This window comes from Mustela putorius, unplaced genomic scaffold, assembly GCF_011764305.1.
Source record: "Mustela putorius furo isolate JIRA1106 unplaced genomic scaffold, ASM1176430v1.1 tig00003972_pilon_pilon_pilon, whole genome shotgun sequence".
NCBI lineage: Eukaryota > Metazoa > Chordata > Mammalia > Carnivora > Mustelidae > Mustela > Mustela putorius.
In genome coordinates, this window is record NW_025422115.1 from 25,685,424 (window position 1) to 25,700,182 (window position 14,759).

Sequence of the window (14,759 nt, forward strand, 5' to 3'; positions counted from 1 at the left end):
GACGGTCCCGATGCGCACAGCCCTGTGACAGGCAGGGTGAGGGTGGAGGACCACCACCATCCCCCAATTCTCTGCAGGCGTCCAAGGTCAAAGTCAAAATGCCCTGTGCCAGGACCACCCGGCCTGGCCCTGCACAGCCCCACTGTAGCCTGATCTGTCCAGCCTGCGGCAGGGAACCCGGCGCCCTCCCCGTCTGCCTGTGCGGGTGCCCCCAGGAGCAGCAGGGAGGTGGGTCCTGACAGCCAACCGCGGAGCCCCGGGCGGGAGGGATCGGGCGGGGACAAGGCGTGTGCTCCGCCCCGCCCGCCGGCCCGCCCTTCGCGGTGGCCGTCGGGGGCGACGCGTCCTAAGAGCGCCAGACGGAAGCGCCGCTGGACTGACACGTGGCCTTGGGCGGTGCTGCCCGTGTGGGTCGGCCGGCGGGAGCCCAACCTGGGCGCGCTAAGCCCTGTGCCCGCGGACGGCCGCCCCCCGATGCAGCCGCAGCCGCTGCCGCTGGAGGAGGCCCGCGGGGACGGGGCCGAGAACACCCAGTGGTCCAGGTGGGGCCAAGGTGTGGGGTGGGGGGGGCGTGGGGGGGAGCGTGGTGGCTTGGGGAGGGGCCGAGGCCACCACTCCAAGCCCTGAGGTCGTGCACTACCCAGACCCAATCCAGGGTCCTCGGCCCTTCCATCCAGTCCCGAGGCCAGCGAGTGCCCCTCCAGGCCTGCAGACCCTAGATGGTGGAGAGCCAGCTCGCAGGCACAGCTGGGAGTCCTAGGACTGACCCTGCCAGGTAGGACCCCACGGATATCCAGGCCTGAGGGCCAGGGGAGTGGTAGAGGGGCACGCGGCAGGGCAGCTGGGGAGCCTGGGGGTGGGGGGTGGGGGAGTCCTGCCTCCACCGGCCAGCGGTGTGCTGTGGTCTCCATGGACGGGGCCCAGGCCGACTGCCCACTCGTTTTCATATTCTGTGTCCGCGTCCACTGCCACGTGCAGAAGTCCCCAGGGCAGGAGGACACACAAGGGCCCCTCTGAGGAGACCCCAGACCCCCAGACCACATGCCTCAGCCCTTGCTCTAGTTCTGTGGACCACGGTCCCTCAGGCCAGCCAGCTGGACACTGGATCCAAAATTGGGCCCTGGGATCCCAAGGCCAGTCCACCTCCAGCTCTGAGTGCCCGGGGAGCCTGCTCCCTGCAGGGCGACGGCTGGTTCCTGCCCCTGCGCCCAGGCACAGGCTTGCAGGAGGCCTCTAAGGGGAAGCCCCCCCCCCCCACCCCCCGAGGCTGGGGAAGGATGAGGGCAAAGTTAGTGGGGAAGTTGGAGAGAGGCCGACATCGCGAAGTGGCCCACAGAGGCTGGAAGTTTCCTGCAGGACGAGGTGTGGAGAAGGGCCGGGTCTCCCTGCCAAGCACCCCCAGGACAGGGCGCTGCGCTCAGGGGTACGGCCGGGGCCAGGAGTGCCCTGCGGCCTGCCTTGCTCCTGTCTTCCCTCCCCGCTGTCTGGTTATTGAGGGGCTGATCCAGGCTTCACGGCCGTGTGGGCAGAGTGTTGTGGCTGTGGCTACAGCATGTCCTGCAAACTTCCCTCTTGGGTTCGGTTTCCGTGGCTCTGCCTGGCCTTCCCTTAACTTCTTCCCTCTGTGGCTCAGGAGGGAGCACCTGCAGCTCCCCCGGCCCTTGGCAGGTGAGGCAGCAGTTCCGGAGGGGTCTGGGGGGTCCTGGATGGACCTGGGCTCTGCTGGGACGAGGTCATCCCCACCCCCACCCCTGAGTGGACAGTTCTGTCAGTCACAGGAAGTGTGGCAGTTTATTGCAGCCGACGTGGCGTGCTCTCCGCCTTGACAACCGTGCATCTGCTCTTGTGGCCCTGGGAAGCCAGGCTGCCACTCATCAGCCGCGTCGCTGGGGTGGGGGCCGCCGGGGTGGGGGCAGCCGGGGTGGGGGCAGCCAGTGGCCCTGGACCTGTGTGTGCTCTCCAGGCCTGCAGTGCGGGCACAGTTCCCTTTTCTGAATCAAGGAGCCACGTGGCCACGCATTTGCTCAGCCGTGGATGCTTCTTATGCATAGGGGCCGTTGGCAGAAAGCACAAGGTTCTAGAAGGTTCATAGGAAGCATTCTGCTGAGCTCGGGGCACGGACCTGAGGCCCAGGACGGGGCAGAGTGAGCAGGATGGAGCTTTCCTGGCTCGTCCTGCCGTAGCCTCTGGGTTCCCAGACAGCCCTCCACAAGATCAAGGAGTCTGGGCCTGGCGTGCTCACCAGCCCTCAGGCAGCTGTCCTTGTCGGGTCGCCGCCTCTAGCCAGACTTGCTCGTTCTGTGTCCCCACCAGCTGTAGAGGAAGTCACTTCACCCGCCTCACTGGCAGTGCCGGGGGGCCTCCAGGGCCCAGGGAGGAACCCGCAGCACCTGGCCCCACGCAGGCTCACAGCAGACTGGTGGTCTGCACGCTGAGGGGCCTTTCTTGGCATGCTGTGGTCAGGAGGAGGCCAGGGGGCTGCATTGTGTTCTAGGTACGCGCCACCCTTCCTGAGCGGGTCAGCCTCAGCTGGCCTTCCGGTGTTTCTTTCTTTCTTTTTTTAAAAGATGTTATTTATTTATTTGACAGAGAGAGATCACAAGTAGGCAGAGAGGCAGGCAGAGAGACAGGGGGAAGCAGGCTCCCCACCGAGCAGAGAGCCTGATGCGGGGCTCATCCCAGGACCCTGGGGTCTTGACCTGAGCTGAAGGTAGCGGCTTTAACCCTCTGAGACCCCAGGCGCCCCCCGTTTTCCGGCCGGGCTTCCCATGCGAGCTCTTGGGCTCACCGGGAAGAGGCTCCCGATGGCCAGGTGGGCAGGGGACCCTCCATGGCTTTGACTACAGAAGGGAATAAAACTCCGTTGTGTGGGCCCCTGCGGACGGTGGCTGTCAGGGGATGTTGAAAGCTTTGCTCCCACGTCCGGCAGTCCTCCTAGTGCCCTCGGGCAGGCACATGGATGCTGGCAGCGAGCCCGAGCGCAGAGGCACAGGGATACTGTGGGCCCACGTGGGTCACCCGGGATCTGGCATCTGGAGGCCACAGCAATGCCGCGGGGCAGGCACACCCCCAGGGGCTCCCCGGGGGCAGCCGGCTAGGCACAGGCCAGCAGCTGGCCCGGCTCGAATGGGCCATTTGGACTGTGTTCCTCTGGGCCTCCCTAGTAGGCCAGCAGGGTTGTTTGCTCAGAAGTCCCCGACAGGCCTGCTGCCCTCAGGAGGGGCACATGGGGACGGACACCGGGATGAGTGTTCACAGGGCGGGTTTGGTCTTAAGAATCAGGAAGTGGGGGGGGGCATGGTGTTGAGGGGTCACTGGCCCATTTCTCCTGTGGTCAGCCTGGAGAAGGAGCGCCCTCCCCCAGCCTAGCCAAAGCAGGGTCTGGTGTCTGGCTTCCGGATTGACAGAACTGGGTGTATTTTTAGCACAGGATCCTATTTCCCACTGGACTCCTATGTGAGTGCAGAGGGCAGCAGAGGGGTGCCCCAGAGTCCCACCCGTGGCACCCCTCGGATGCTGAGACCGAGCTTGAAATCTGTGGTCTCACCTCTTCCCCGTGTACGTGGAGGGGTGGCAGCCCAGCGGTGGGCCCAGGCGGCACCCCATCCGCTCTGCCTACAGAGTTCTCTACTGCACTGCACGCCCCTTGGAGATTCCCAAACCAGCCCCAGACGGGGCCTGGCCTACAGATACGGGGCTGCTGGGGGACGGAAGGCCGGGTTGTTGGAACCGGACTCATTCACCCCAAACCCCCTCGTGGTCCTGGCGAACCTCTCATCAGCTGTGTCTGCTGGTGGGACTGTGGCCTCTTCTAGGGCAGCGGCCGTGAAGGGATGGTCCCGCCGCAGGCCTGGCCAGGTGGATGCCTCCTCCTCCTGACTGTGGAAAAGTGCATGGTGGTTTGCAAGGGGGTTGCTCGCCCACGGACTGTGCCGGCCGGAGGACGTGGACATGGTGGCTTTACCTCCCTCCCAGGCAGTTGCAGGGGCTCCTTATTGGGACATCGGGAATGTGCTGGTCACTCTGCTGTTTACTGACCTGTCAAGGGGCAGAAGTCACGGGCATGAGCCCTTCTTCTTTGAGGACACAGGCTCCAAGAGGCCTGTCCACTACCCCAACCAGTGGTGCCCACGGGCTAGCTGTGCGTTCCACGGATGGCAGGCGCAGATTCGCACTCCCTGTTGAGTCCCCAGAATGACTCCCACGGTCAGCCGTCCACCCTGCTGGGCGGGGCAACCTTGACGTGCCCCTGGCCAGCTCTTCCCCCGGAGAGGTGGGCCCTGTGCCAGGTTGGGGCCTGCCTGTGGGGTGACAGACACATCTCATTAGGCGCATCGATCTGGTTCCTGGCTTGGGCACCACCTGCCGGCAAGAAGGTGCCCTCAGACGTAGGAGGTCGTTCTTCCTGGGGGAGAGGCCGGCCGCCTGCCCCCGTGCCCTACTGGGGACGTCGGGTGCGGGTGGGACCCCTAAGCTCCCCGCCAGTCTGTTGCCCTCACTGCCTGCCCCCTGGCGCCACGCCCACTGCCTGAGGCATTGCCAGCCACACCCCAGGACCCCCTGCCGCCGCAGCACCCCTGCCCGTCTCCCACCCATGTGAACGGCACCCCCCTCTCTCACCGTAGGAAAGTCAGCTTTGTCTCTGAGAACGGTTCTTGATTTCCAGAGTCTCTCTGAAGGGTCCAGGGTCCCCTATGCCCAGGGCACCTCCTGCCACATCTGTCCATGTCCTGCCTTTGTCCCATCAGCAAATGTCAACACGGCACTAGGAGCCAAAGCCCATCGTTTGTGGAGATCCTGCTGTTTGTTTTGACGCCCTGGGACCCCATTTGGGGTCTCACCGCCTACCGGCTGGGACAGTTTCTAACTTGCCTGGCGTCAGGGCCAGTCACGGAGCGTGGGCCAGGAGTCTGAAGGATGATCGCTGTGTGGACACCTTCCCTGGCTGGCAGGGCTGCTTCAGCCCTGCCCAGGTTCTCCAAGAGCCGACTGCCCTGAAGGCACCGTGTCCCCTGCCCGAGGTCCTCTGCCGGGCAGACACCGCTTTCCTGGGCACCCTCCGGGGACCCACTATCCTGCTCCCACCCTGTGGCACCCCCCGGGCGGCTTACTGAGCTGCCGCCCGTCTGACCTGCGTTTCTGCCGGCCGGCTGGTCGTTCCCGGCCCTGCGGCTGTGAGAGGCTCATCGCAGGCTCAGCCACAGACCTGGGGGCGGGGGTGTTTGGAGGAGGCCGTGCTGCTCCTCCAGGCCTGACGCAGCCCCTTCTGTCCCGCAGGCCCGAGTGCCAGACGTGGACGGCGACGCTGCTGCTGGGCACATGCCTGCTGTACTGCGCCCGCGTCAGCGTGCCCGTGTGCACCGTGTCCATGAGCCAAGACTTCGGCTGGAACAAGAAGGAGGCCGGCCTTGTGCTCAGCAGCTTCTTTTGGGGCTACTGCCTGACGCAGGTGGTGGGCGGCCACCTTGGAGACCGGTGAGCAGCGTTGCTCCCCACGCGGGCTTGGGGCTGCCCTGGGGCCGGGGCTCCTGCAGAAAGCATGTGCACCTGCCCGCCCTCCCCACCAAGCAACACACGAGCTGGGAGAGCCGGGCTCCACGGGGGAGGCCGGGAGGGTGGTGCGGGCAGGTGCACAGCACCCTGAGGAGCCCCCGGCAGCCCAGTGCGGTGCTTGTCGGGACAGATGGACAGGCTGGACCTGCGCTCCTACCGTCGGCCTCTCCTGCAGAGGAGGAGGCTCTGGCCGTGCTTTCTGCGAGTGGGATCTTCTCAGCCTGCCCGGCCGTCTGGCCGCCACACTCCCGTCACTGTCCCCCTGTCCTTCCTCAGGATCGGCGGGGAGAAGGTCATCCTGCTGTCCGCCTGCGCCTGGGGCTTCCTCACCGCCGCCACCCCGCTGCTCGCCCACCTCAGCGGCGCGCACCTGGTCTTCATGACCTTCTCACGCATCCTCACGGGCTTGCTCCAAGGTAGGGCTGCCCCGTAGCGTCCCTCCTGGTCTCAGCCGTGGGAGAGCAAAGCGGGTGCACGTGTTGTTCACACGCGTGTGTGAGTGCACATGCGTGCACATGCCTGTCCTCACGAGTGCTCCCACGTGGGATGGGCCCTAGATCAGAGGAGGCATGTCCACGGCCCTGTGTGGCCGCTGATAGGGTGGCCGGAGCTTCGGGCCTGGCTGCGGGGCCCTGGACAGGGCAGCGGGAGTGCAGACCATGCTGGCCGACGCCTGCTCTCAGCGACTCTCACCGGCTGGTTTGCCTGCCCTGGAGACACTTCCCAGCCTGGAACATTCTAACGTCAGACGCCCTCCTCTGCTCCAGAGACATGGCGGCAGCCAGCCTGGTGTGCGGTATCTGTCGCCACCATGGCCCGTGGCGCAGTGGGGATTTGCTGAGTGTCCGTGTGTTGTGGGTACAGGCTGCCCCCGGGGCCAACCCCCCCAGGACCGACGCCTCTCCCAGTGTGCTAACCAGCACCAGCAGTCTGGCTTACTGGCCATTGGCCCCTGCGGGAGCTGGCTCTCGGGGTGCCCAGCCAGGTGGCCCTCAGCTCAGGCCATGTCCCCATCTTCCCCAGAGGCCAGTCTGTGGCCCAGTACAGGGGGCTTGAGGGGCAGCCGTCGCTCTGGGCGACTGGCACTTGGCGGGGGCTGGGGGGAGGGGCCCTGATGGGAAGGCGAATCCTGTCTCACCCACTGGCCTCTTAGCTCTTCCTGGTACTTTTAGAGAAAAGCGTGGAAAAGGGAACCACAAAATCAGATTTTGAAAATCAAAATAAAAATCAGATTGAAATCATTGTAGACTCACAGGAAGTTGTAAGGAAACTTCAGCTGCTCCCTTCCTAACCCCCCGACGGCGATGGCCCTGGGGTGTGCAGGCAGGGTCACACGGGGTGCTGCGGCTGCACAGGGCTGGGCGTGCACCTTGGACGGGAGTGGGCACGAGTATGCACGTGAGTGTGGACGCCAGTGTGGGCGTGCGTGGGCACGAGTGGTGTCCATGCCAGGACACAGGCTGGTGCGACCTGGGGCCAGCGTCAGGGTGATGGCAACAGGAGCCCCAGCTGGGACCCAACATCGCTTCCACGGCCCACGCTGCGAGTGTGCGGCTGGCCCGACTGTGGGTGCGGCTGTTTCCCATGCGGGCTGCGGGGAGGCTCGCTGAGTCCTGCTGGTCCTTGGGGGTGAGATCAGCAAGAGGGACACCCCAAACTCGACTCGTCCCGGCCTGGCTCCCACCCTGGCTGGCTTCGCTCGCAGGACCCGGGTGACTCTTGGGCTCACAGCTCTCCGCTCGTTTCAGGCGTGTACTTTCCGGCGCTGACCAGCCTGCTGTCCCAGAAGGTGCGAGAGAGCGAGCGAGCGTTCACCTACAGCACCGTGGGGGCCGGCTCCCAGTTTGGGTGAGTCCTGACCCAGGGAGCCCGGGCGACCCAGGGTGTGCCTGTGGGGTCCGGGCAGGGACAGGCCACGTGGGCACATATGCAGCTCAGGGTGACGTGGGAAGCTGGTTCTGGGCTGCAGGAGACCGGCCGTCCTTGTGCTTCTCGGTGCCAGGCACCTGGTCCCTGACGCCTGGGCCAGTGGTGTGGCTTTGAGGCCCGTGGGCCGGGGCAGTGGCCAGTCCACTGAGGCTCCTTCCATCTGTGCTGGGGGGGTGGCGAGAGAGGGTGCAGTCCGCTGGGGGCACAGGGCGTGGTCCTGACGTCATGCCTGTGCTCCCGCATGTAGGCCTCACTCAGGAAGAAGGGCCACATCATGGTGCTGACGGGGCCTCGCTGCCCCAGGGCTCAGGCCCCCGGTGCCGTTGCCCCCAGGATGGAGACAGGAAATCAGAGGGCCAGGGGATGCTGCGGGTGGGCCAGGAGCCACCCAAATAAAACCCAGGGCACCCGGGCCGTGGGAATTCTGGATAAGCTGCCTGGGGCAAACGTACCACACACAGGATGTGCCGTTTTCCTGAAACCCCGCCTCAGCGGGGGCCTGGGCCTGTGTCCCGGGCTGGGAGGCACCCGGAGAGACTCTGCCCACGGTGGGGCTGAGGGGAAGGCACCCCCGTGCCTGCCGGCCCCGCTCGCCCTCCTCTGTCCCTCGTTAGCTGTCCTGGCTGCGGCTCTGCGGACGCCTGGCATGCGGGAGGGCTCACCCCACAGGGGTGCCTGGAACCCCGGAGCCGCCAGGCGTCCGGCTGTTGTGCTCGGCTGTGCTGCTTCTGGGTTTAGAAATTGCAGGATGTCCACCTGTGTGCCTGTGAGATGGACAACGGGGGGTTTCCTCTGAGTTCCCGAACCCGTCCCTTCTTCTCTGCCGCCTTTTTAGTTTAGAAGTCACACCTGCATAGGGGACCGGCTTGAAGGGCGGGAAGCAAGGAATTAAAGTAGTGCCGGGACTCCGGGTCCAAGGCATCCAGAAGTCTCCCCAAATTCTCCAAACCCCTCACAAAACATGATCAGATGGGACCTCCTGAGCCTGCTTCCCTGGTGGCAAGGTCCACAGGGCGGGGGCGGGGGTTTCTCAGAGGCATCACCTGGCCTGAGGGAAGCCTGGGGTCACAGCCACACCACTGTCTGTCCTCCAGGATGCTGGTGACAGGGGCCGTGGGCTCCCTCCTCCTGGACCGGTACGGCTGGCCAAGTGTCTTCTACTTCTCGGGTGGCCTCACGCTGCTGTGGGTGTGTTACGTGTACAGGTGCCTACTGAATGGAAAAGGTACCGTGGCCAGGTGGGCGAGCGCCAGCAAACACAGCTGCCCAGGGAGGGGCGAGGGCCCGGTGCCCATCCCCTCCCGGAGCCGCTCACCGTCCGCTGACGCAGGACCCTGAGCTGTGGCTTTGCCCCACCTGGAGCTTGAGGAAAGTGCCCACTCTCAGGCCATGCAGGCGCGCAGGGACAGCTGCCCCCCAGGCACGGGCAGCTGGGGGGCAGCTGGGCTGAGGGTGGCAGGAAGCAGGGCTTGGGAGATCGGCGGGCAGGGGAAGGACTGAGGGTCCACACAAGTGTGGGGACAACCCAGGATGCGTGCAGGGAAGACAGTGTGGTGGGGTCACACACGGGCCGGGCCCGCGGGAGCTGCCCCCTCCAGCAGGAGCCGGTCGGCAGCAAGCGGTGCTGTGCCCTGACGGTGAGGATCTTTCATGTGCAAATGCCCTGCTCCCCTCAGACCTCATCCTGGCCTTGGGCATCTTGGCGCAAGGCCTGCCGATGTCCAGGCACACCAAAGTTCCCTGGAGACAGCTTTTCCGGAAGCCTTCAGTCTGGTGAGCCTCGGGACCACAGTGCATGTGGGGGTGTGGCGGGATAGGGTCGAGCATGGTGGGTCTTGGGTGTTCCCTGGTGTGGGTCCAGCCCTGGCTCCTGACCTCCACGCCCGGGCCCTGTGTGGCGCGTGGGGAGCCATGCTCACAAGAGCCCCCGTTGGGCAGGGCTGGGCTCCAGACGGACGCTGAGCCCGGCGCCTGTCCACAGGGCAGCCATCTCCTCCCAGCTGTCGTCGGCCGGCTCCTTCTTCATCCTCCTGTCCTGGCTTCCCTCCTTCTTTCAGGAGACGTTCCCCAGCTCCAAGGTGGGCGAGCCGCGCCGGCGTTCTCAGGGACAGGGAGCGCCACAGACCGGTGCCGGGACTCGGTGTCGGCTCCGGCATGCGGGCTCATGGCCCTGGGATGTCCACCCCCAGGCTTATGGTCGGCACCTGGGCCTGGCGGGGTGGCTTCCTGCCGCCACAGCCCTCGCTCCCGGGATGGACCCCGAACGCTGCCCCTACAGCTTGGCAGCCATTCTGTGGATGGTCGTTTCGGAGGGTGGGCCAGCGGGGGTCGGGACGTGGGCAGGGCTGTCCCCTGCCGGGCAGCCTGGTACACACCAGCCCAGCTGTCCGGCCACCCTCCTCATCTGGTGACCAGGACGCCCCAAGGTGGGCCCGCACCTGCAGCTCAGCCGGCTCACGGTGTGGGGAGCCATAGGGGAGGCTCGACCTGCAGGGAGACAGCGCCGGCGGGCCTAGAGCTTGGCCAGTGCGGGGACCATCAGGGCCAAAGAGGCCCCCACACCCGGGAGCCCAGTCTCTGCGGGGCAGAGACTTCCTGGGCATCCGTGGCCTTGGGCAGCCGCCCAGCCCGTGCGACTCTCCCCTCTGAGGCCTCCTCCTTCCCGCAGGGCTGGGTCTTCAACGTGGTGCCGTGGCTGGTGGCGATTCCCGCCAGTCTGTTCAGCGGGTTTCTGTCTGATCATCTTATCAATCAGGGTGAGCCATGGGGGAGGGGCCCCTGGGAACCAGCCCGGGCTTTGCCACACTTGGGGGGCGGGAGGCACCCCTCCTGGGGAGTTCTAGAGGGAAGGGAAGGGGCCTTGCCCCTGAGGACTTCCTGTCAGCATGAGACCCCAGCCTCAGTTTCCCTGGGGGAGTGGGGCGCCATGAGAGGACCTGAGTCCTGTGGCCGTGGCGTTTCTCCCCAGGGGCTGGGTGTGGCCCCGAGCTTCTTCAGAGGAGGAGAGGTCATCTGATGGGGTCAGAGGTCATAGGTCGGGTGGGCCATGTGTGTGTGAGCCCGGAGCCCCAGTGAGCACCCCCTGAGGGTGAAGAGCTCAGACGCGCTTGGACGTTAGTCCTCCCTGGTCGCTGAAGTGCGGTCCGCGCACGGTGGGAGGAGGAGGCGCTGTGCAGACCCGTGCAGAAAGCGCGCCTTTCCTCCGTGCGTCTGCTGCACCGCGACCTGGAGGGTCCTCGGGGGCACGCCCAGTGCAGGGCTCGCACACGGACACACATACGCGGACGCACTGACACGCGGGCTCACGCACTCCCACCGCACCTGTGGTCACACACGGCCAACACACGCGCTCACACACGGCACCCACACGTGCAGACACACACTCACGCACACGTGCACGCACGGTGCACACGGGACACCGGGAGCAGGTACGTGCTCACGTGTGTACGCACGCCTCCTGCACAACAGGCCTGTCCCTCCCCGCCCTGCCCCCTCTCTGCAGCCGCGCCGGCTGGGACCCAGCAGGGGCCGTCAGGGCCTCAGCACAAATGGGCCGACGGGACCGTCTCCCCGTCTCCCCCACTCAGGTTACAGGACCATCACCGTGCGGAAGTTCATGCAGGTAGAGAGGGGCGGGATGAGCCTCTTTGGACACCCGTTTGTTCCTGGGACCCGAGGGGTTTGACCTCCAGTGGCCCGACCCAGAAGGCATTTGGAGGGTGCCCTCGGTCAGTGCTGGGGGCTGGCTTGGCTGCCTTGAGCGCTTCTCCCAGCTGCGTTGGTGGGTTCTCTGTGCCGCCGAGCCTGGCACGCGGGCCGGGCTGCTTCCCTCTCAGTCTGACCAGCGGGACTGGCTTATCACGGAGCCTCGCGTCACACATCCCCAGGAGCGGGGGGCTTTCCAGTGTCCGCCACGGCCTGTGCCCTGCCACCCCCCTTCTCCCGCAGGTGATGGGCCTCGGGCTGTCCAGCGTGTTTGCCCTGTGTTTGGGTCACACCTCCAGCTTCTGTACGTCTGTGGTCTTTGCATCTGCTTCCATTGGCCTGCAGACCTTTAACCACAGGTACGTGCCGGGCACCCCCCACCAGAGCTGTCCCAGGCTGACCACGGGCACCTGGCAGCATCCCCGGCCACCGGCATCCGGGTGTGTGGGAGAAGACACGTGGCTCAGGCTCACCCGAGAGCGAACCACGGGGCCACGTTTCTCCGCGTATCACACTTGTGCGGACCCGGGATATTGGGAAAAACTAGATTTGCAGATGGGGAGGGGCTGGGGCGGAGCGCCCTCTGGCCCCTTTCCCCTGGTTCAGCTCCCTCCTGAGGTGCTCAGCAGGCCCAGCATTTGACAAGGAAGATGTCACTGGAAATTGTTTCAGCCGCTTAATGGTTTTCAGATTAGTAGATAGCAAGTGACTCTGCACTCGAACAAGCTTGTCTTCCCATTGTTCGTTTCACCCTGGGAGTGGACTCCTGCACTGTGGCGCGGTGGGAATGGGACAGCAGGGTGGGCAGGATGGCCTGCGTGGGGCTGTGGCCCTGGGGTGGTCTCGAATCCCGGTGCCCCAGCGTGGCAGGCCGCCCCTGGCTGGGCTCAGGTCTGAAGACCCACTTGGCAGTTTCTAGGCTCCAGGCGCTCAGAGGACAGCCCTGGGCGTAGGGGAGTGGTGGCCGTCCCGTGGTCACTGCTTTCCTCTCTCCCGTAGTGGCATTTCAGTCAACATCCAGGACCTGGCTCCGTCCTGTGCCGGCTTTCTGTTTGGTGAGAACCCCTGGCCCATGTTTGAATAGGAAGTGACTGTTCCCCCACAGGCATCCCTCACCCAACCTCACCCCTCCCTGGGCCCCTAGGGACTGTTCCAGGGTAGGGGGGCCTCCTGAGACCTCCTCTGTCCTGTTCACAGGTGTGGCCAACACAGCTGGAGCCTTGGCAGGTGAGAGGCAGGTGTGGTGCCTCCTGGTGGCCCTACCCCCGTGTCTCCCCACCCCTCGGGTGCCCAGCCCTACAGGGTGGCCACGGTGCCCTTGAGGGTCCCACAGTGCCACACCAGTGGAGAGGGGAGGGCGCAGCCCCCGGAGCCAGCAGGGCGAGAACTCAGCCACTTTCCACGGTGTTCGCTTTTCTGATGGCGTACCCCAGCCCCCACGAGACCCCCAGATGGGAGTCAAATCCTTGAGGCCCAGGGTTCGCGGGGTTGAGTGTCTGGATGACAATGTCGGGGCTCGTTCTCCATGGGGGCTGGAGAGGGACCTGTTGAGGTGGGCAGTACCCTGGGCAGCCCATGAGGTCTCTGGCCCTCTGAGACCCTCGGAGGCCGGCCTTCCCTCGGCCTGGTGGTGTGGACCCCTGAGTCCAGGTTCTGTCCCTCAGGCCGCCCCTGGCCTCTCCTCCTGGAGCCCCAGCACCAGATGTGCTCCTTGGCCCTGCCCTCGGGACCGCCTTGGAGCGCTCAGCCTTTCTGCCCCCATCTGCTGCAGGTGTCGTGGGCGTGTGCCTGGGGGGCTATCTCCTCGAGACCACAGGCTCCTGGGCATCCATGTTCAACCTGGTGGCCGCCGTCGGCAGCCTGGGGCTGTGCACGTTCCTGCTGTTTGGAGAAGCCCAGCGAGTGGACCTGAGTCCTGCCCACGAGGACCTCTAGCTGCCCCTGCCCTACGGTTCCTTAGGTGCCATCTCCCTTGGGTGACAGGCTCTGTTTGCTAGCCTCCCGCTCCGGACGGAGCAAGCAGAGGGAGGGTGAGCCGGAGCCAAGCTGGGCAGCCCTGGGGGGAACGTCGGTTTCTCCAGCGAGGTGATCGCACCCTCCCCCAGGGCTCGTGGACTGTCAGCAGGGAGAGGAATTAGTATTTTTAGTAGTGGCTATGTCGTCACACACGCGGTCTGTTCCATGTAGATCCACGTGCCCCCGAGGTCATGACGGTGGGAGGGTTGCCCATCACTGCAGGGGCTGGGGCACCGCTGGCCTAGACACCCCCCCACCCCCGGCATGTGAGGCCAGATCATTCTTCGTGGGGGGAGGGGGACTGTCCTGTGCATTGTGATTGCATACCTGGCCCCACTACAAGGGGACCCCACCCCCACTCACGACAACCAGCATTGGCTCCTGGCATCACCACGTGTCCCCAGGGGAACCAGCCATGGGTGGGAACCACAGTTCTCATGAAGGCCATTAGTGGCTGTGGCATCAGTGCTTCTCCAGGAAGCCAGACTGAGACCCCGATTCAGGGGGCGGGCCGTGGACTAGATGCCCATCTTTGGGGACCCGCCCCGCCTCCCCTGTGGGTCCTTGGCGCTGTCGAAGTGCTCTGCCTCCCTGGCAGCCCCTGACGCCAGCCTAAGGGGACTGTGGGTCCCTCTCCCGCCCAGGGCGCTCCCTGAGACCAGGGAGCTTCCCGCATGGTCCTTCTCTCCTAACAGAGGAACTGGTCGCCTGGGGGATTAGTAACAGGTCCTGCAAGATGTATACGTAGAACTCAGAAACTGAGAACGTGGAAGAATCACCCCAGATTTATTTAAATGATGGCTATTAAACTGGAAGAGGAAGACTGTTACTTTATTACTCTTACTTATTTATTTTTTTAAAAGAATAACCACTAGGAGGAGAGCTTTGTTGGGCTCGCAGCCCAGGAAGCCTGCAGAGGTTGCAGGCAGGTGCAGGAGAATGAGCAGGGAGAGGGGAGGGGCGGCTAGTGTCCTGCTGCCTGCCGCAGGCGCCCCCAGAACCCGACCGCAGGGCGGGGGAGCACTCCACAGGACGGCAGGCATCTTTCCCTGGTTTTCCCTCTGCTGGATCAGAAAGATTCTTGGTTCCCAGACTGTACTCTGGCCTCCGTGGCTTTGACCAGGGCTGCACTAGGAATATTACTTTTCCACAAAAGCCTTCGTGGTCCTTGGTTGGAGGTTTTACTGAGCCACCCTGGCGGGCGATGGCAGAGCCCAGCCTCAGGGACTCCCCGTGGCCAGAGTCCCGCACCCGGCCTGGTCGGGTCCTCGGATGCTGTAGCTAGGCTCTCCTTGTTCCCGGGTGCGTAACGAGTAGGGTCCTAGCACAGCCGTCCCCACCAGCGGTTTCCGGAATCTTCCACCTTCCCCACCTGAAACTCTGTCCCCGTTAAACAACATGCCCTTGCCCTGCTCACAGCCACTTGTGCCTATTGTCCACGTTCTGTCCCGGTGGATGTGGAGGCTCTGGGTCCCTCACAGCATGGGACTTGAGCTGTAAGTGTCCTTCAGTGACTGGCCTGTTCCACGGAGCGTCATGGCCTACAGGTGTGTCCA

At 64.9% G+C, this 14,759-nt stretch overlaps 1 protein-coding gene across 15 annotated transcripts; it reads left to right on the top strand.

Annotated features, from left to right (window-relative positions):
* The first annotated feature begins 310 nt into the window (after positions 1–310).
* Positions 311–14,032, top strand: SLC17A9 (solute carrier family 17 member 9). Of its 15 annotated transcripts, none has more exons than XM_045070547.1 (13): positions 318–542; positions 645–775; positions 5,278–5,475; positions 5,830–5,969; positions 7,302–7,401; positions 8,577–8,707; positions 9,159–9,255; positions 9,464–9,560; positions 10,151–10,238; positions 10,985–11,546; positions 12,187–12,242; positions 12,385–12,414; positions 12,959–14,032. In XM_045070547.1, exons 2-13 carry the CDS (start codon positions 720–722, stop codon positions 13,120–13,122), a joined length of 1,719 nt encoding a protein of 572 aa, XP_044926482.1. In that variant the 5' UTR covers positions 318–542; positions 645–719; the 3' UTR covers positions 13,123–14,032. The 15 variants fall into 15 exon arrangements, 14 of the variants coding, with proteins under 14 accessions (XP_044926484.1, XP_044926485.1, XP_044926486.1 ...); XM_045070548.1 differs by having other exon boundaries at positions 678–775; XM_045070554.1 differs by lacking the exon at positions 645–775 and having other exon boundaries at positions 319–542; positions 9,540–9,560; positions 10,985–11,104; positions 11,431–11,546.
* The last annotated feature ends 727 nt before the right edge of the window (positions 14,033–14,759 follow it).

Coding starts and splice junctions, on each gene's coding strand:
- SLC17A9 (XM_045070553.1), top strand. CDS start 475: ATGCAGCCGCAGCCGCTGCCGCTGGAGGAGGCCCGCGGGGACGGGGCC. Junction 10,239..10,984: donor TGATCATCTTATCAATCAGG/GTGAGCCATGGG, acceptor CCCTCTCTGCAG/CCGCGCCGGCTGGGACCCAG. Junction 12,243..12,384: donor CTGTGCCGGCTTTCTGTTTG/GTGAGAACCCCT, acceptor TCCTGTTCACAG/GTGTGGCCAACACAGCTGGA.